Raw genomic sequence first — 20,374 nt, forward strand, 5'->3', positions numbered from 1 at the left:
TACCATTGATTCACTTTTGCACGGTTATAATTCTCTAAATAATCATGTGATGTTTTTTTCATTCCAAACTCACTTTAAACACAACTTAACATTGAAATACTTTTGTCAGATTTCCAAATAGATTGTTTTTATTGATTCGTGGTTGGTCTCCTCCACTAATTCAACTTCAAGTCTTCAACCCGTTGTATGGTGCAAGTGGACCAAAAGAAGAAAATTCGGTAGTGGACAAAGTCAAAACCAAATCAATCCAAAGTTGGTTTCAATAGGCAATTGCATGTGATAAGAAATCTGAAATTTTTTTTTTTTTTATACCACCTAATTTATAACATTAAAATATAGTTAAAATAATAAAAAAATAAACGAAGTAATATATAAGCTCTTAATCGGCAATGTCCTAAGATTTCCTCGTGTAATTATTGTCTATTATCTAAAATGTAGAGTATGTTGTGAAAGAATAGTGTAAGCGGTAGTACTTAATGAAAAATTTAATAGAAATTTTTTTGCCGTATTCACGATTTATTGTTGTTTACGTCGTACTTATATTTTATATAGAAATTAAAATCATTTTTCATTAACAATTATGAAATTTTTACTTCAAAATATATTTAGATATTAAAATAGCCAATTCAATCCTGTTTAGATTGCCGAATTATTTTGGTCTTTCGAGATAAAGTCTTGCACGGATTAAGGAGAAGACTTTAAACCCAAACTCAAGACAGAAGTGACACGCAACGCACTTTTTTCCACGCCTAAAAAGAAATCACATTCAACATAATTTTATGCTTATCAATGGATACGTATTCACTCCCCCTCACAACGAATGGTAATATTTACATAAATTGCTTAGTATAATCTGAATACAAATTATGATGTGGCAACATTTATATTTAACTGGTTTTACTAAAATTGAATTCGAATGAGTGATAACTTGAAATAAATCGCATGGCAATCTATGTGAAGTCTATCTAAACATACTTTTATTTTTCTTATTTTTCTTATTTTTAATTTTTAAATTTAAATATAATTCTAAAAAAGAAAGAGAGTGAGCGCGTGCGTATACGTAACAAAGACTAAACAAAGTAGCAAAAAGATGAAGGAAGTGGACAAAACCACGATTAACTTTGCGCAACTTTCACATCTATCTTCCTCTGTGAGCCTTTGTCTCTTATTGTTTGTGTCTTTAAAGTGAGAGCGCACTCAGGGCTCTCTTCACTCTGCATTCAGAACCAAAAGCTGAAAAGCGGAAAAACTCAGAAATACAAAAATAGAAAATAGAAAGAGCAAAACAACACAACACCATGACCAAGTAACCAAGCCCCACGCTCTCTTTCATACATGCTTTCTTTGTCTTTTTTTTTTCTCAGATATCAAATCATAAAAATAGTGGTCGTAAATTAAATAACCAAAAAAGAAAATTCAACACTTCACAACATTATTGGGAAGTGGAGTTGTAGAACCCCCCAAATTCCATTCCCGAAAACTCTCCTTCTTTTCCGCTTTCCAAACTCGAAGAAAGAATTTATTTTTATTTTTATTTTTGCATAGAAAAGGGTACTTTACAATTACATTACTTGCTCATTTAGTTAAAGTTGAAAGCTTTGCATAGAAGAATTATAGTTTGGTAGGCATGGCGGGTAATTGCTCCTCCGAGGGTTTGGGTGATGATTTCTTGGAGCAGATCTTGGCGGTGCCTGAAGGTGGAGGAGCTATAGGGTATGGGAGGAGCCCAATGATGTTGCAGTTAGGGTCCACAAATGGTGGTGGTGATGGGTTCAGAGAGTCCTTGGGTATGGGTATAGGTATGGGCATGCCTTTGGGGTTGAATTTGGAACCAGGCTTTTTGAGACACCAACAACACACGAGCAATGATCTTCGTCTGAATAACAACCACCATCATAATAATACTAACAACAGTACTACCTCATCATCCTCTTCTACTTCAGGATTCACTGTAAGTATCATATCCAACAATTATTATATGATGTTTGTTTGTTTTCTTGCTTTTACCATGAAATGGATATATTACTGAAAACCTGTTCAACAACATAACATGATACTCTTGCTAAGTGAAATAGCTAGATAGAGCTAGCTAGCTAGGACAAGAAATGAAATTATTATTAATGGCTGTGGCATTCATTTTCATATATATATATATATATGGATTATTATTATTATTTTTGTTATTTCATGTGTGGAACAGGAAAGGGGCATGTATGCAGGGTTGGGACAACTTCATAGTCATAGTCATGCTCATGCTCAGTCTGTTCGCCCCACCGTCCCATCTCCTGCTCAATCCCTACTCCACCCGCACCACCACCAGGTATATATGAAACTAATATATATATGGGAAATAATACTCTCATGCTACGTGAGAGTAACATTTTTTCCTACACAAATTCGTTTTCTGTGTCAATTAATTTTTCTTTTCTTTTTTAATATAAAAGATGGGACCCACATTTAACTTCACTCTACTTTTTTTCTCTCCTACTATCCTACAACATGAGAAAACTTGAACCCTGTATATATATATATATATATAATTAACCATTTTAATCTTCATTGCTCAACCATGATTTACTTCCTCACCTTTCATTTAACATTCACTAATAATAATAATAATCCTATATAAAGACAATTAATTTAATATGTTATATTGCTATCAACCTTAAAGTTGATTCACCTTGTAAAGCATAATTATGATAATCTTATAAAGAGGAGGAGATGCCTCTGCATAGTTATGATTATGATTTGCTTCACCTATGGCCATTCATTTATTTACTATTATTTAAAAAAAATTCCATAATTTGCTTCACCTTGCATCTTATGTTATAGACTCTTTGATAATTATGATGTCATTTTTTTTTTCTTTTTTTCTTATTATAAGATGTGATTTATCTCTTTATTATATGAGAGTAAAGAAGCCATTAATTAAATTACTCCCATTATTGCCTTTCCCTTTCTTCTCGTCTCAATTCAATCATCGGGTCTAGAGGCTTTCTTTTATAATTTCAACTATCTGGTTGGATTCGTTTTTCAGCCATTCAAGGGCTATATTCGCATTCGCAGAATAGGTGGCTTTCTTTGTTTTGTTTTGTTTTGTTTGTTTGTTTCATTTTATGCTTTACAAATAAATTAAAGTGCACACATTTGGTACTAGTTTTACAGTAATGTATGCGGAGATATATAGAATTAGTTTATTTGGTGAATGACTGAGACTGTGTTGTTTTTTACTCAGACTTATTAGTCATTACGCAGTTCTTCTGATATCTGTCTGACACACACACACCCAATAACTCGAACCGCTTACCTGACGCGTTTTCGCTGCACTTGTGCGGAATACTGTCTTCTCTTTTTGACTAAACAATTAATGTTCTTACAAAAAATAATAATTAATGTTGTTAAATAAAATAGTTCAAAAGTTTTTTTTTTTTTTTGAAAAGTTAAAAAGTTTTTTTTTTATGTTTTGTATTTGAAATTTTGAATTTTGATTTATATTTCATTTGTAGAATGTTAGTAGAATCTTTATTTTTTTCATATTTTGTTAAAAAAATTATAAATATTATTTAATTATTCAATAAGAATATACTATTTTGTCATTAACTTTTTGAAATAAATATTTAAAAGTCATCATTACATATTCTATCTTTACATTTTTTTCTTAGTTTCTTTAATTTTTCTAATTTTTATTTAAGGGATTAATATTTCTTATAGATAATTTTATTTCTTACACATATATAAAAATGTATGAGACTTATTTTTTTTTTTCTCTCTTATTTTCATATAGACCTATATGAATTCCACACTTTTTTATGCATATATAGAAAATAAAATTATCTCCACTAACCCTTTATTCAAATATATGTCCCTATAATTTACATAAAGTATCCAATTCTAATCAGCGTGTGGGACACTGTTTTACATATAAATCAGTTGATAGAGATTTTTAGGGTATGGCTATTACCCTTTTTATGGTTTATTTATATTTTTATTGGATATCTTAAATTGTATTCTTTAAGTTGCTTTTAATTAAGTATGAAACTTTGAATATGTAAATGAAATGTTATTAATTAAAATCCGACTGGAACAATTAACCGCATTAAATATGATTTAGGGAACTATATTAAAATAGGGATTGAAAATTAATAATTAAAATTGCCAAGAATCTCACGTACAGTTTGATGTTGTGAGGATAGGACATTTAGCCAAGTATACTAGTATACCAAGTGCACATTTTGAATTTGCAAACTTCAGATCATATGTGAGACCCTAACCTAAACTAAACCAGCTTGATATTTTAGGCATTAGACAATTTTAAAAAGTTTTTGTATGGATAACTAATTCTATTAATTGTTTCAACATTAACTGGTTATATAAAACTAGGAAAATTGTTATCAAATAAATTATTAATCATTATTATTTTTATTAAAAAAAAGTTTTTACTACAACTTCAATTAAAATATTAATTTGCTCACCAACTCCAGCCATCGATAATTTGGTTAATTATGATGCCATTGTAGCACCTTCATAGCCAGCTACCAACACCAGTATCTGTTGCTCCTGTTCCACATCCACCTGGTATACGCCCTCGAGTGCGAGCAAGAAGAGGGCAAGCTACAGACCCTCACAGTATTGCTGAGCGAGTAAGCCACACAATTTTTTATTCAAAAGTTCACTATTTATTTGTTGCATGCATGTTTTCTCTTTAATAAAAAAAAATAAAAATAAAAATCACTAGTTATATCGTTCTTTTTATTGTCCATCTATGAGCATCTCTGTATTGCTTATTTCCTTCTCATTCTTTTGTATTCAATGTAGTTACGTCGTGAAAGAATCGCTGAAAGAATGAAGGCATTGCAGGAACTAGTTCCCAGCGCCAATAAGGTTGGTTAATTTTGCAATGCATTAATATTAAAGGGTTTAATATCTCTCATGTTATAGATGATAATTTCCTACACATATAAAAGTATACGAGACCCATATTTTTTTTTTCACTCTTCTTTTCACGTGGGCTCTATACACTCTTATGTGTGTAGAAGATAATAATATGATAAATAATAATTCCAATATTAAAATATAGTAACTATACCTTTTTTATGAGCTTTAGAAATTATCGTTTCTTAAAGCTTGAAATGAAAAAATATCCGTTGTTTGTTGATCGCTAATAGATACTTTCTTATTTAAACAACCATTAAGGCATCTGTCCACTTTAAAGCAAATCAAAGTAACGGATAACATACATAGAGAAAGTAAAATGTTGTACTTTAAGATAACAATGTGTTTTTTCATGTCATAATGTGATTTTATGTTTTGCTTATATATATGTTATGAAACTGGTTGTAGACAGACAGAGCAGTGATGCTTGACGAAATTGTGGATTATGTCAAGTTCTTAAGGCTCCAGGTTAAGGTAAGGATGCTCCAAATATATTCACAATCATCGAATACTCACTTTATTTCATAGTTCCATGTTTAAAATCTCTTTCTTTGGAAGTTATTAATTTTATGGATGCCTTTTGAAGTCAATCTAATGCACATGTAAGTAAGAGCACTAAGTCATTGTTTTTGAGAAACTAGTTCCAAATTGTTAATGCTACCAAGTCTTTAGGAAAGCATTTTCAGGACAACCGTTGCACTAAATATTCAATGCAACGGTCTATTATAATTATGTATCATATATAGTATATAGTTATAATGGTAAAATTATTTTTTCTCTTTCTGTCACGTCAGCCGACAATATCTAAGAAAAAAAATAACTTTATTATTATAACTATATACTACCCGTACTATATAGTTATAATATGACCGTTGCATTAGTTGTATATAGAATTTTTTCGGTCTTTAGACTGTTAGCACATAGTAGGGCCCAGTAATGTGGAATATCGCACATTATCTATGACCTTTATTGTTACTTTATACGCGTAGTAGTTACAAGGTCATTCCTGGATTGAGATATTGTGTCATGTCATTGTGTGTAACTTTCATCCTGCTTTGCTTTTCTTTGTACCAAAGCTTCTAAGTAAGTTGGACCTTGTTTTATTTCTCTATGTCCTTTACATGTCATTTAATTTCATCTACATATTCAAACAGGTCCTGAGCATGAGTAGAATGGGTGGAACTGGTGCAGTTGCTCAGCTTGTGGCTGATGTTCCCCTATCTGCACTGGAGGTAATTAATTTGGCAAAGATCAACTTCAAAAGACGTGCTAGTTTTTTTTTTCCCTTATATTATGTTCATTATTTCTATCTACATGTTAATTTTGTTGTCCCTTTTTTTTTTTTTTAAGCACTGCACGGCACATGCAAGTTCTTGTACCATTACCACGGAATGTATCTACATGTTAATTTTATTTTTCCTTCATCGCACGCTTTTGGTATGTTTGCTTTTGCTTTGAATGTTGTATGTGTATGTTAACGAGATTCCATTGGTTTTATTGATTGTATGTGTAGAGTGATGACATTGAAGGTGGGGCCAATCAGCAAGCCTGGGACAAGTGGTCCAATGATGGCACAGAACAAGAAGTTGCTAAACTTATGGAAGAAGATGTTGGAGCTGCTATGCAATATCTTCAGTCAAAGGCCCTTTGCATCATGCCAATATCTCTAGCCTCAGCCATCTTTTATAACCCCCAATCAGAAGCACCATCATTCATCAGACCTGAATCAAACAGCCATTCTTAGAACCAAAAATATATCATGACAGACATCACAAAGGTTTGTTTAGCACAATATTCTCAGCCCCATATTTGATCCATTATCCCTTTCTTAGGACAAGGGTATTTCTAGTTTCTTGTATACTTGGATGGAAGGGTCAAGTCCGTGATGCTGGTCAATCTTTTAAAGTTCTGTCAAACAAGGAGTGATAGTCATTCCTAATAAGTTAAAACCGGAGGAGCCCCAGCGTGTTCCTGTCATTGTTAAGATCAAAGATTTTCAAAGCCCCTATTGATGATTTTCTCTTTAAATATCGATGGTGGGGTTGGTGGTGGATGACCAAATATTTATAGTGGATGCTTCTTTTTCTTTGTTATTGATTTTTGAATCAGTGGAAAATGGGACCAATCAGAAGGAAGGAATGTGTGTGTACGATGTATCTGAAGAAAATTTTTATGCAAGTTGAATTAGAAAATGGTTGGTTGTCTTGTAAAGCGGTTTGGAAGCATCTGACTATTGGAAAAGTTAGTATTTTCAAATAAATAATTATACATGTTGTTGAGTTTGGTTTGTTTCTTCAAAAAGTGAATTGTCCCTTACAATTAGCTAAAAGGTCACTGAACCTAACCATAACGGAGAAAGTGGGACCGGGAGTGAGAGATTACGTTGGGTTAATTTACTGGACTAAATTAGGTTAATCCTTCATATCATTCCATTATTATTTAAATTAGTTTACGCTTAGAGATAGCTCTGCAATCATTTTAGTTTAGGCAAATTTCTTAATAATTGATCTTGATGGTGAGAGGGACTCAAGCTTGCCCCGCCATGTTACTTGGCTTTTCTCTTTTGTGCTATTTTATGTGATCAATTACATTACATAACTCCTTTTTGTAGGAATTAATTGATATAGTGTGTAGATTGTAGAGCATCACAACCAAAACAAAAGGCAACTTTCTTGTTGCGCATCGGTCTCCGGCTAGCTTAGTCACCGTTGATTAGTGTTTGTCGCCGCCAAAGACATGTTACGATGATTCTTTTAGTTATTTTTTCCATGATTCAGATCAATCACTCTCACTTAAAATGATATAAAAGGACAAACACTAAACCTTTCTTTAAAAGTCCAAATTTTATTAAATAGTTTAATAAAAAGAAATATTTAATCAAAAAGATACTAATGATGCAATGCTTAATATAGTTTTTCACATAAAAAAAAAAAAAAAAATGTTATACTTACCTATTTTTCTTAGTACTTGTTACTACTAAATCTTAACCGTTGATTTTCGTCAATCTAACGGTTATAACTTATTGCAAATTCCACAAATTATAACCGTTAGATTGACGGAAATCAACGGTTAAGATTTGGTAGTAACAAGTAGTAAAAAAAATTAGTAAATATAACCTTTCTCTAAAAAAAAAAATAACAAAAGACCAAATGATTAGTAATTTAAGATTATTAAAAATTAGTTGAATCGAAGTATTCTATATATTCAAATGACGTGAGACAATTGTCCAGATACACATCAACATCAAAATAAAGAGAAAAAATAATAACGTTACTTTGTATTTACATAACTGAAACCCTATCACACGACCTTATGTCAATAGAATTCATTCACACAATCAAATATGGTTCACTGGCTGAGATAGCTGTTTCAATGGTCTGAACCAAGATACACAATGACGAACAAATTTCCTTCACTAATCTATTCATTTGATATGTCTATCTGTACAAGAAAAGCCACCACCAAGTTACACCACGATACTACATATCAGCAAAATATTGTACAACCTAATTCGAATCGTAATGATCTGAGAAACGTCAAATATTGGTTAGTAATCTAAAATTGGTGCCCGCTTATCTAAGGCTAACTGTCAAATGTCAATCTCCTTACAAATTTTATCAAAATCATCTGTAATCGCCACCGTGCACTTTCTCCGTTACAGCGCAAACTCATCTCCAATAGAACTGCATATGACATGAGTGCATGCTTAACTCAGCACGGCACCGTTTCAGATCAGCACTAACCCAACATATATATATAACCGCTGGTGCTGGTAACAAAACAATCACGTTGCTCCAGAGCTTGCTGTGACCCCACTACCATCTCTTAGCCCTTGAATGCACATATGCAAAGTTCTTTGCACACTATCTGCAATTAATTTCAACCTACCTTGACTTACATCTACTGCTGAGCTCCCATTAACCTTGACTGTTTGTGCCACCCTCTCTCTGCATTTCTCCCAATCATCAGCACGCAACCAACAGGCCCTACCACCATGGCTACCGTCCATGCCAAGAAATGATACATTAGGACTTTCACTAAATGAATATTTCAACCTTACTGAAACACAGTATGGCAACCACGCAGCACCACCCGCAGCATTGACATGCGGGATGTGAGCAGAATCAAGAACAACAGTAAGTGCAAAATCAACAGAATTATGCAGGCGATCATAGTGGATGTTGCTTCTAAATGCACATGAGCTCTCTGAGTTCTCATCTGCGTTCAACCCAGCATGATTTTCAAGACATAACTCAATCCGTGGTTTTTGTGCCGATACAACATCTCCAACTTGTGCCTGGGATAAACCCTTTTTCCAAGCAATCAATTTCAAGAATTCTCTCAGAACCGATACAGGTAAGGTGAGCATAGTTATAAATGATGCAACACGAGAAGCATCATAGGGCTCTGATGCCACCCGGCGACTGAAGTAGTCACAAATTTCACTTATTTCAGATTGACTTAATTCCTCTGGTGCAGGATTTGAGTTTTGCTGTTGTTGCTGCTGTTGATGGTGAAAGCGTTTTACACTTAACACCTGAAGAAGAAGCTGAACTCTATGGACACTAACAGCAAACACATAGCCCCTGCAGAAGGATGAAAAGGCAGCTTACTGTTTAGTGCCCCTAATAAATGGAATAAGAATAGCAAGAATTTAAGAATAAGAGCCTAGGAAGATGCTAGCTACTAAGTTTTTGTTTTTAAAGCTTAATTACAATATTAGTCCTAGTTTCACCAAATTTCATTTTGGTTCCTCTAGTTCCAATTGCAACATTACCCTGTAGTTTCCATATATAAGCAATTAAGTCACACTGCTTTTGCTCACATGGCTTTAAATTTGATATCTCTTGCTCTATATCATTGAAAGTGTAGCACCTCAGCGTAGGCCATCATTGTCTCCCACTTTCTCTACATTTATAATGCTATAGCTGAGATAGTACATTCAATAGTACAAAGAAAGAAAAATCCTTCCAGAGCACCCTAAAGAATTTCTTGTTTTTATGATGCAAAGACGGTTCGCCAAAATGCTCCATTAGCAAAAAGAGAACTTCTTCAGCTGATGGGCAGATAATTGTTAAAATTGAAAATATGGGGACTAAAATTGAACTTTTATAAAACTAAAGGGATCAAAATGCAATCAAGCGCTTTTTTTTTTGGCCAACTATAGCTAATAATTCATTTAAATTATCCATATGCATAACATTCATTAACATGGAAAAATTACTTTGCTGTATCATGCTCAAATTAACTAGTTCAAATAAGAAAATGTAATACATAGGCATTTTATTTTACATACTTATCCAAAATTCAACAATTGAAAATTCTTGTTGCAAGAACTCACTAGGCTAAATTACCCAAGTGAACTAGGCAATGAAACAAACAATGATTTTGAAAAAGTATAGCAGACGAAAGGATAAAGGCAGACAATCCAATACCAATACCACAACTGTAACTGGTCATGTTTCAATTCCATCATATTCCCCCTTTTTTAAGTACGAAGGGTAAAGAGATAGTAAAAGTCCTTGGATCAAGAAGAAATACAAAAAATTATAGCAAAGAGAAATTAAAAAAGAAAAGTTTCTAGAAACAAAAATTTGATATAGCACAACAGGAGAGAGGGAAAAAAAGACTTACCCAACAAAAAAGCGCAATGCAGGTTGCTCGGGATCTAAGTTCAAGAGTGCACCTTCATTTTCCTTCAAAATGGATCCTAGGATTTCTTTCAAAATATCTGGTAACTGGGCAAATAGCCATAGCACTCCTAGATACTTGAGAATACCTCTCAAAACCTTCTTAAGAGCAACAAGAGGAACCCAACCGCCTCCATAACCTCCATCATCCCCAAGGCCAATAATGGCTGTATTCAGCTCGCCTCTGACATGCGCTGGGACAACTGTTCCAGGTGGCCTACGCAGGGAGACTGCTGATGTCATCAAAGCTAAATTTGAAGATCCTGCTAAAGCATTTCCCACACGGTTTAAACTAGCTACTTGGTTTCCTGTCCTAGACATTGCAGCAGAAGTTGGCAGGTTTATTCTATTTCCATTTGCAGCCATCAACTGGGACCCTGAACCAGGATTTGGATTATTTGAACTTGCCACCCCACCTACCTGTTGCCCAGTGAAACTAGGATCTAATCCATTTAATTCCTGGGCAACATGTTCCATGATGAAAGGCCGAAACTGGGGGCATGGCAAGGACCCTCCAGAAAGACGATCCTCTTTAGGTGGTGTTGCAGGCTGCAACCACACCTGATCTCCTGCAAAGCAACGCATGTCAACTGCAAACTGTTTCCTGTACATGATTCGTATCCAATAGGGACCACGGAGCACAACAGAGACATCAATGGGCAAAAGTGAACTTGGAACAATGCCCGGGCCACCACGCCCAGCAGCAGCTAACATTGAAAGGGTTTGGTTAGTGAGACCACTAGCGGCAGACATGACAGTGTTCCCCCCAGGACCAGAAGTAGGCTGACCAACATTAGTGGTTGAACTACTAAGCAGCAGTCCTTGCGATGATATATAACCAGTCTGTTTAGGGATAGAAGATAGGGCAGCTGGAACCCCTGGGACAGGACCAGCTCGTGCTGGCCTGGTTGCAGCTGCCAGCGCATGCAAGGGCCCTGCAGTCAGCCGAATGCAATCCAAAAGCGATGAAACTTCAGCTCCATTTATGAAATCTTCTAGAAACTGTAAACAATACAAACACCTAAGACAGTGAATATATAGGCCCAGCAATTTTTCTAGGGAACGGGGTGGGGAGAGATCCAGGACAATATTTGATATATCTATACAAAAGACAACTTCACACTAAGTAAACTGGTTTCTTTTCACCACTGAAATATCAGAGAAAAAATGGCATCAAGCATTACTTGTCATAGTCATACATCAACAAAAATAACCATAACAATTAAACTAATATACTGCATTTTCTAGTTTATATCGCATAATCAGCTGACCAAACAAAAGAAAGACGTTCAACAGCACTTTAACCTTGAAGGCAGTATAAATAATCATAGTAAATATGAAATGGCCCAGGTACAGTCAAAGGAGAACAATACCATTGCAAGATCATGTTTATTAATTATCATGAAATGGGGGGGGGGATCCAAGAATGATGGGCGGAAATAACGAACACAGTGAATCAAGAAAACATTTGAAGCCAACAATCCTGGCTTAATAATGAAGCATGCGTATATTGTTCTAAATTGACATAATTATTAATATTCCAAGGCACAAGAGAAGAATAATCATCTATTACTGACACCAAAATCAACAGAATGGGAAAAAAAAACAAGAAACAAATAGCAAACAGTTTAAGAGAAATTAACAAAACCTTGGTGTGAGGCCAAAGTTGGTCAGGAGATACATGCATTGTGCAACCCTCTTTACCAGATTCCCACTCAACAACAAAACGAGCAAGGACACTTGAACCAAAGCTAAACCACAAGCTCATCAGTCCAACTGCCTCAATTCTAAACGCCCTTCTCATCTGTTCTGATAGTTTGTCTGCAGTATCTGAAGCAACCTTGGCAACAGATATTTTAACATCAGAACTTGTAAGCAGGTCTTCTGACTTCTCATCTGCTCTTATACCAAGCAATTTCCGCATGCCAAGAGCAAATGTTCTTGCATTGGCAAGCCTTTGGATATCAGCCACTAGTTTCTTTATACTATCTACCTCAACAGATTGATAACTCAAAACAACACCATCTGGATCATAGTGTATGTGTGAATCTATGTCAGATGTATTAGCAATTCGAACACCTGAACCCCATGGTGTGTTACTGCCCCCTTTCTGAAGCTCCCATAAATCCCTGAAGTGCTGGTCATTTATCTTAACATCCCAATACATGCAACCAGGTCTGCCAAGTCGCAAGCATATATGTTGCCATGAATCACCTCTAGCAAATGGAAGTCGGAACCATATGTTAGAGGATGCATTTCTTAAACCCACTTCTTCAACATATGAGATGTCTAATGCATCCATCTGACTGGTTAGTCTAGCATGCTTAATGCAAAGTGAACAGTGCCTGACCACATGAAGAAGGGCTGCTATGTAAATGCTAGATGGAGCATTCCCTTTATTTGCTTCTGCAATTAAACTTTCATAACTATATCTTTCGGTTTTAGGTATCATTTCAGTGGATATAATGCCTTGTGGCAAAGACAGCTGAGAGCCAGATGAATCTGAAATCTTTCTTCTCTTGCAGATTCCTGGGTTGTTTTCAAGACCTTGAAGAGATGGAATCAAATTCAACATATCTGAAGCTGTTCGTTTTTTAGATTTTTTATCATGTTTGGAGATAACATCTTCACTAGTGCAATAATTAACTGTGGATTCCAGTGCCTGGGCTGCAAAGATTCATTTTGCTATTCATTTATGGCTTACTGAAAGATAAAGGAAAAAAATATAACAGCAAACATATACCCAGTGTGATAAAGATAGACACGAAGAAAGTATCTTACATACGGGAGTTGTAGCACAGGAACTAGATCCAGCAGCCTTGAACAATTCAACTTGAGGTCCATTAGGTCTGGAACTAGGTACAGACATACGAGAGTCAGCTGGCCGGGGAGGAGATAATAGTTGAGATGACCGACTTCCACATAAAGCATCATTAGAAGTATCACTCAACACTCTTAACTGTTCTTCATCCATTGCAGTAGAGGAACTTGTGTCAACTGAATGGGGAGATTTAAGAGAAGCCAAATCCTGTTCAGACTTTGAAGCAGATATCTTTTTCCCAGATGTGCTCCTTCCTTGTCCGGTGGGAATTGAACCAACAGAACTGGACTGAACTGGGCCCTTGGCACTGCCTGATGAGAACAAGGAACCACTATAGTGGGTAGCGACACCAGAAGGTTTTGTTACATTATTAACCTGTGAAATCTGCATGCCTCCTTCCCACTTTGGAGAAGGGGTTCCAGCCTTTAAACTATGGAGATTCATTGGCATGGGACCATAATGCGAAGGAAGGGATGTATTCAAGGATGAAGAGAGATTTTGAACAGAGAATGGAGGGGCAGAAGACCCTTTCTCAAGTCCAAACACTTCATCCACAAGAGATGGAAAACCTGATGGATGACCTCTTGCAATTTGTATGGAATTTTCAAGGCGAATGTCAGAAAGAAACTCATTCCCGGATGTTTGATTTGGACAAGCAGCATTGGGCAAAACAGAGCGTAATTTTCCCCAGTCAACCAGGCTTAAATTCATTTCATCTTCAAGCACCTGCATCTGTCCTACATCAATTTTCTTGTTCCGCAACACCTGATTGAGGTCGCCAAATAAATTATCTTTTCTAGATGGGTCTGGCTGAGTCTCTAACAACTTAAACAAGGGTTTAAAATCCTTATCAAGATTCATCAGCAAGAAGTAAGAGCTTCCACAGTCTGGAAATCCCATCATTAGCATAGCTGAACCATTTGAAATGTTTTTGGGTATTTTAACTGTATTGAATCCATCCTCATATACCTGCAAGAGTGCCCCATATGTCATAGGTCTTGGGGAAGCCAGTAATCCCAATAATAAACTCAAAGACAGTCCAAACAAACTTTCTTTCAACGATCAAAGGAGAGAAAACAAGAAAATATACCTCAAGGCCTAAAACCCTTCCAATGGATGCAAACAAGTGCAATAGACTTTTGCTTCTCAAGCTTATGAAAACCTCAGCTGCAGTCATAGATCCCTGATTTAAAGCTTCTTCACATTCTAACAAAGCGGAAGAAACAACTATGTTTTGTGATGATTGAAGAAGGAAACGGCCATTCCTGAATAACAAAACGGGGGAATGGATTTGAAAAACCCCAAATTAAAATGCAGAGAGGTTAGGAAAAAGCAAGTGCATAAAGTAAGTACCTGATAGTAATTCCAAGAGTAAAAAAGGAAGATCCATAGGCACGCACACGCAAGACCTCATGCCCCTCAGAGTCCTTGCTGCAGCATTTATCATCCTTCTACAAACAGAAGTAGATCTTATTTTTAAAAGGCCATGCAATATTGAATGGGAGAAGGTAGAGTATAAGATTCACACAGAAGATCCATAAGAAAGTATCATGAATGAAACTATAAAATTGCAACTGCAGTTTGCGCATGATGTAAAGCTCAAGATTATTTAAATGCAGAAATATGCATATCAACATAGTAAACTCCATGTATGTAGAAAGAATATGAATATACTTTTGACCAAAAACAGTAAAAAACCGTTTATCTTAATCTACAATAAGCATTATTAGCCAAAATTGACTGTTCAGAAACAAAAGTTTATAGAACATAGATTTCTCACATAGTACTTAAAAGAAAGCAGATTCATGCTCTATCTAAATACAAATATTTACCACATGAACAATTACAAAGCAAACCAGTTGCAGTACCAGTATACCAGAATAAAAAAAAGAAGTTAAATATCATGAATTGAGACTCAATTTCTCTGAAACAAAAGCAGTGACACCAAACAATAATTACATAAAACAAAAGCCCAAAAGAGTCATATAACAGAAAAGCCCAATGCAACATACCAATTTGACACTCCAAACTCTCAAGAAGATAAAATTTCCCCAATAAATGTAAACCAACCTGTTTATATTCAATATCAGATTCACCCATACGAGACTGGACCACAACATCATCTGCTGTTCGACAGACCTGAATATTTTTTACTAGTTCTCTTTTAACTTCCAGCAGACGAGTATATCTGTTGCAACAAATAGCTCTTAATAGCAACCTCTCAACATCAATACTACTCTGATCCAAAGAAAACTCTGCCTCCTTGCCCGTTGACGGATCTATAACAAAGTTGCTGTGGAGACACTTTATCTGAAGATCAGGTCCAGGTTCAATTTTTATAAATGGGCATGCACCTGATTCAGACATACCAGCATTTTTATCCAAATCTAACCAGTATATAATTTTTAACCCTGGAGTTCGTAGGCCAGATGAATCAGATTCCCCATCAGGGTTCTGCACAGAACCAGAACTTGCTCCATGACCCATGCCACCCTCAGCTATGAGCTCAAACCGAATTGCATCTTTCCATCTTCCCTGTCGAAGAGCTTGCACTTGCCTTATAACTGTGTCCATGACAAGTGCAACACATAGCTCATGAAGGACAGAGTACAATATTAAAAACGGATTTTCTGCTGCTGCCATTCGTCTCTCTAGATCATCTCCAAGTACATGACGTCGTGATTCTTCCAATTTCACAGGTCTATTTTTTTCACCAACAAGCAGCTCCAAATATAATATCCTCCACATGGATAGGTGTCCTCTGTAACCAAGTGTTACTAAAACCTTAAACTCTCCATCCACCCTAACCAGTGCTGTACCATCAGAAACTTTTATATCAGAAATTTCCTTCGGAAAAGAAATTTCAAGCAATTTCGACCGAACAAGCATGTCCAGCTTCTTCAAAGCAGGCTTCTGCTGATCTTCAGTCAAGGCATACTGAGTACCCACATCTTCTATACATTTTGGTAAATGCTGGTAACTCCCTGTCAGAAGAATTTCAATAGCTGAAGGGACATCATAGACCGGAGCACGAGCTTGCTGAAGCCCCTCATGCATGAAAAACAATGAATCTGCAGCTTGAGTAAAACACATGTCGTGATTTGAAACAGTGGAAGCCAGATTCTGACAGTGCTGTATCAAAGGAACCTGCAAAGCAACGAATTACAAGGAAATTCGATAAAGAAAGTCTTTTTTTATTTCCTATTTTAACACTAGTTATCATTTTAACACTAGTTATCATAACAAACACACTGAAGGTACCCGGAAATTCAATTAAATAACACGAAATTGCACTGTAGAAAGAATTGCATTTCAAGAACAAAAACAACCAAAGCCTTTTATTTTCATTTTTCTTGCGGATGAGGGCAAGCCTCGGGACAGTGGTAAAGATGCCCCTGTGATAGAACAGCAACCCGATCCATGAGCTGAATACCACAACTTCTCTGCATGAATTACTGCATTTCCTTTCAGTTTTATATTGCTAATTCTGTTACAACCAATTCAGATTCTTGCAATTCACCCTAATGTTTCTGTTGTGTTGTAGCATTTTCCTTTCAGTTTGTAACAAACTCGGGGTTATTTGCCCCATGAATAGAATGGAATAGTCATAGAAGAAAATACTCCCTCATGACTCCTCTCTCTTTTCTCTCAACCCTCTCTTATTCTCTCTTACCCCTTCTGCACTTCCCCTTCTTCAGTAGCACTGCTACATACATAGTAAGGTCAAACTAAGACGGTGTAAAATGAACCCTCACCCCTAGACTGGGGTTTGCCCTTTTGCTTTTCTTGCCGATAAGAGAAAAAGTTTTCAATTTTCCATAGACCAATAGAAAGGAATCGAATGAGTTGTGGAAGAAATTAAAGAGGAATTGAATGGAAAGGAGACCTGTTGGCACCACTTGGAGAGGACATTGAGACGGATCATGCGCTGCTGAGTCTTGCTGAGGAACTTGAGGATGCTAATCTTCTTATCGGTATCGGATAATTCGGTGGACCTGCATTTGTCCACAAGTTCTTTGAGGGAGTTGTACGATTCATGAGCAGTTCGAGTCACCAGCGTCGATAGCTCCACCGTCTGTTGCCCTAACTCAGCAGCCATTGATTCTGCTCTGCTCTGCTCTAGGGTTCTTCTTCAAGATCTATTGTTCTGTAGCTATGTTAATTGTTAAAGCATCGAAACTAGGGTTTTAGGTCAAAATTGTTACTTACACCACTGCCAATTAGAGATAGAGAAAGAGAAAGAGATAGAAGAAGAAGAAGAAGAAGAAGAAGAAGAAGGAGACGCCCTTTACTGATTCCTCAGTTTCTCTCTCAGGTTTCGGTTTCGTCACTCTTTCTCTCTCTCTCTCTCTCTTTCTCTTATAAACGCCGGAATATGTTCGCTGTTTTGCCCAGCATTTAATGCTGTTATTGTAAATTTATTAGGATTGATATTGTGATATTTCGGGGAGAGATTTGATTAGATTGTAGTAGTTCATGTATTCGTGCATTATATTTAATTAAATTAAATATTTGTCATTGTAATTTTTTATTCAAAAGATAAATATTTAAGACACATTTTATTTCAAGAAAATTTTATAGTCAAAATATTTAAAATATATATTTGGTTGAAGTTTTGAAATTTACTTCTCCTGAAATATAATAAAAATGTACATATTTAAAATGTTATTTGTAATATTATTTAAGTGCAATTTTTAACTTTGTACATATATAATTTAAATGAATAAAAAGCTAATATATTTATTTTGACACGTTAAAGGATATTAAAAATATTTCTAATTATTGATATTTATTTTTTCAATTTACAAAATAATTGTTTAACTGCATCTTAATTATATTTCTGTAAATCTTATTTAAAGACATATATTAATTCAGATTTATTTGCTATATTATCTCATTAATAATTTTAACGGTTCTTATTTAAATATTATTAGTATATATCATCAAATGAAATATGTACAAATTAAATAAAACTATAATATCATTTGAATATACTTTTGTTCAAATAAGAATCCACCATAGTCCATAGATATAAAATTTTGATAAATTCACATGGAATCCACCGGAAAAGAGTAAAAGGGATGAGAAAGGACCTATTACAAATAAATATGTTTCACATAAACTTATTAAATATTCTTATTATTAAAAATAAATATACTTTATTTTCTATTTAGAAAGTTAAAAAAGATGAAAAAACAATAAAGGTATAAATAAATAAAAAAACAATAACTAAAATAACAATTTTATAATAAAAAATTAAAGTTTAAAAAATTATCATGTCATTAAGTATTATATATAAATTATGAAAAATGTATTTATTTTTTTTTGGTAACAATGAAAAATGTATTTAAAGAAAACTTGTTTAGCAAAGATATAATAAATAATTATTTATTTAAAAAATTAATTCATTATGCTTTTAAATTAAAATGATGCAAAAAAATATCCAGATATAGCACAAAGCTGATAAATAAGAGTGTAAATAGATTATACTAAATTAGGTTTTGGTTTAAATAAGCTAGGCATGTGTAAAAAAAATTTGACTTAGCCTGACCTGTTAGACTATTTACAAGTCTGGTCTGACCTATATTTAAAAAATAAAAGCATTGATCTAGACTTGTTAGCCTATTTAAACGTATTAAATATTAATAATTAAAAAAAACTAAAATAATGTTACTTTATTATTCAAAATTATTAAAATGATATTTTTATTTATTTTATTTAAAATATATAATATGATATAGGTCAGCCTATAGCCTTATATGTTAGACATGTATAAAAAAATCTATGATCTGCTTTCTAAATAATTTAAAAAAAAAATTGGTCTACTGACCAAGTCCAATAAAAAATATAATTTTGGATAACATTCTTTTTCTTTATTCTTATTACTGACTTTTGTTTATAGTAATATTATTGCTAATTGCTAATAATTAATATGAATTAATAGTAAGTAATGGGAATTTTCTTTTATATGATAGATCTATCATATAAAAGAAAAAAACTACAAAAATTTAAAAAATAGGAATCGTAGAAAGATAATTAGTCTATCCATAAGAGGAGATCATATGAAAAATATAACCGATTCTTTCCTTTGCTTAGCCCATTTACACTCATAATCTTGTTACCGTGAAGCAATTTCAAGCTAATTAGAAAAATGGTTGGGAATCGAAAAAAAAATTTTATCATTTTAAGAGATAAATTTTATATCTTTTTAAGTGAAATAATCATATTTTTGTGTATATTTATTGATTTTAACATTATCTTTATCTATAATATTTTTTGTCTCTTTCATCTGCATTTTCTTTTTTTCTTTTTATTTTGTGGATGAAAGAAAAGGTAAAAAAATTAACAAATATATATCAAAATAAATTTATTTAACTTAAAATAATATAATGTTGTGTCATTAAAAATAATAAGTATATTGTAAAAAAAAAAATTGATACGTGAGTGAAAATATAAAAAGGTTTTATGTTACCAAAAAAAAAAAGGTTTTGATAGTCGAAGAATTCGAAACACGTGGGGTGCATAACCCATAAAGAAGAATGGTGGAGGCGGAGGATGTAGGAGGGCAGATCCATGCTACAACTACAAAGCATTACGCCGTGAAGAGCCCCCTTTGCCACATTTGGCTTTTAAAGTTAGCGAAGTGAGTTTTGTCAATGGAATGCTCATAACGATGGTGATGGGTTAGTTTAGTGGGCACTGGTGAACACAAGTCTTCATTTTTTAAAAAATAATGAAATAAAAAAAAAATAGTTGAAAGAATATGAAGATGAATATGAATATGAATATTAAAATTTGCAAAATTAAAAGGAAAATACAAGATAATAACGGGGAAGGGAAAAAAAATTAAAACCGCAGTAAAATCTATATATATTATTCATTTGATAATATATCATACGTTAACATATAAGAAAAAGAATTAAATGTCATG

At 34.1% G+C, this 20,374-nt stretch overlaps 2 protein-coding genes across 4 annotated transcripts; one reads left to right on the forward strand and one right to left on the reverse strand.

Annotated features, from left to right (window-relative positions):
- Positions 1-1,233: 1,233 nt before the first annotated feature.
- LOC133286944 (transcription factor UNE12-like) lies at positions 1,234-7,180 on the forward strand. Its single transcript, XM_061484458.1, has 7 exons — positions 1,234-1,951; positions 2,201-2,320; positions 4,518-4,640; positions 4,816-4,881; positions 5,341-5,406; positions 6,087-6,164; positions 6,446-7,180. The coding sequence occupies exons 1-7, from the start codon at positions 1,628-1,630 to the stop codon at positions 6,674-6,676; spliced, it is 1,008 nt and encodes a 335-aa protein (XP_061340442.1). The 5' UTR covers positions 1,234-1,627; the 3' UTR covers positions 6,677-7,180.
- A 984-nt stretch (positions 7,181-8,164) lies between these two features.
- On the reverse strand, positions 8,165-17,798 carry LOC133286914 (mediator of RNA polymerase II transcription subunit 14). 3 transcript variants are annotated; one of them, XM_061484414.1, is made up of 8 exons: positions 17,330-17,798; positions 15,514-16,590; positions 14,797-14,891; positions 14,534-14,708; positions 13,404-14,412; positions 12,271-13,289; positions 10,567-11,624; positions 8,165-9,518 (listed from the first exon to the last, which is right to left on the reverse strand). In XM_061484414.1, exons 1-8 carry the CDS (start codon positions 17,540-17,542, stop codon positions 8,717-8,719), a joined length of 5,448 nt encoding a protein of 1,815 aa, XP_061340398.1. In that variant the 5' UTR covers positions 17,543-17,798; the 3' UTR covers positions 8,165-8,716. The 3 variants fall into 3 exon arrangements, with proteins under 3 accessions (XP_061340398.1, XP_061340399.1, XP_061340397.1); XM_061484415.1 differs by having other exon boundaries at positions 12,271-13,169; positions 14,797-14,894; XM_061484413.1 differs by having other exon boundaries at positions 14,797-14,894.
- Positions 17,799-20,374: the final 2,576 nt, after the last annotated feature.

Source organism: Gastrolobium bilobum, unplaced genomic scaffold (assembly GCF_033153095.1).
Source record: "Gastrolobium bilobum isolate Gb01-03AN ecotype WA unplaced genomic scaffold, APGP_CSIRO_Gbil_v1 utg3810, whole genome shotgun sequence".
Taxonomy (NCBI): domain Eukaryota; kingdom Viridiplantae; phylum Streptophyta; class Magnoliopsida; order Fabales; family Fabaceae; genus Gastrolobium; species Gastrolobium bilobum.

Bases quoted from the DNA above. Each gene is read 5' to 3' on its own strand.
- LOC133286944 (XM_061484458.1), top strand. From the start codon at position 1,628: ATGGCGGGTAATTGCTCCTCCGAGGGTTTGGGTGATGATTTCTTGGAG. The intron at 1,952-2,200 runs GTAAGTATCATA...TGTGTGGAACAG, and splicing joins CTTCTACTTCAGGATTCACT to GAAAGGGGCATGTATGCAGG. The intron at 4,882-5,340 runs GTTGGTTAATTT...AACTGGTTGTAG, and splicing joins TAGTTCCCAGCGCCAATAAG to ACAGACAGAGCAGTGATGCT.
- LOC133286914 (XM_061484413.1), bottom strand. From the start codon at position 17,542: ATGGCTGCTGAGTTAGGGCAACAGACGGTGGAGCTATCGACGCTGGTG. The intron at 14,413-14,533 runs GTATATTTTCTT...GCACTCTTGCAG, and splicing joins GAAGGGTTTTAGGCCTTGAG to GTATATGAGGATGGATTCAA. The intron at 13,290-13,403 runs GTAAGATACTTT...GAATCTTTGCAG, and splicing joins CTGTGCTACAACTCCCGTAT to CCCAGGCACTGGAATCCACA.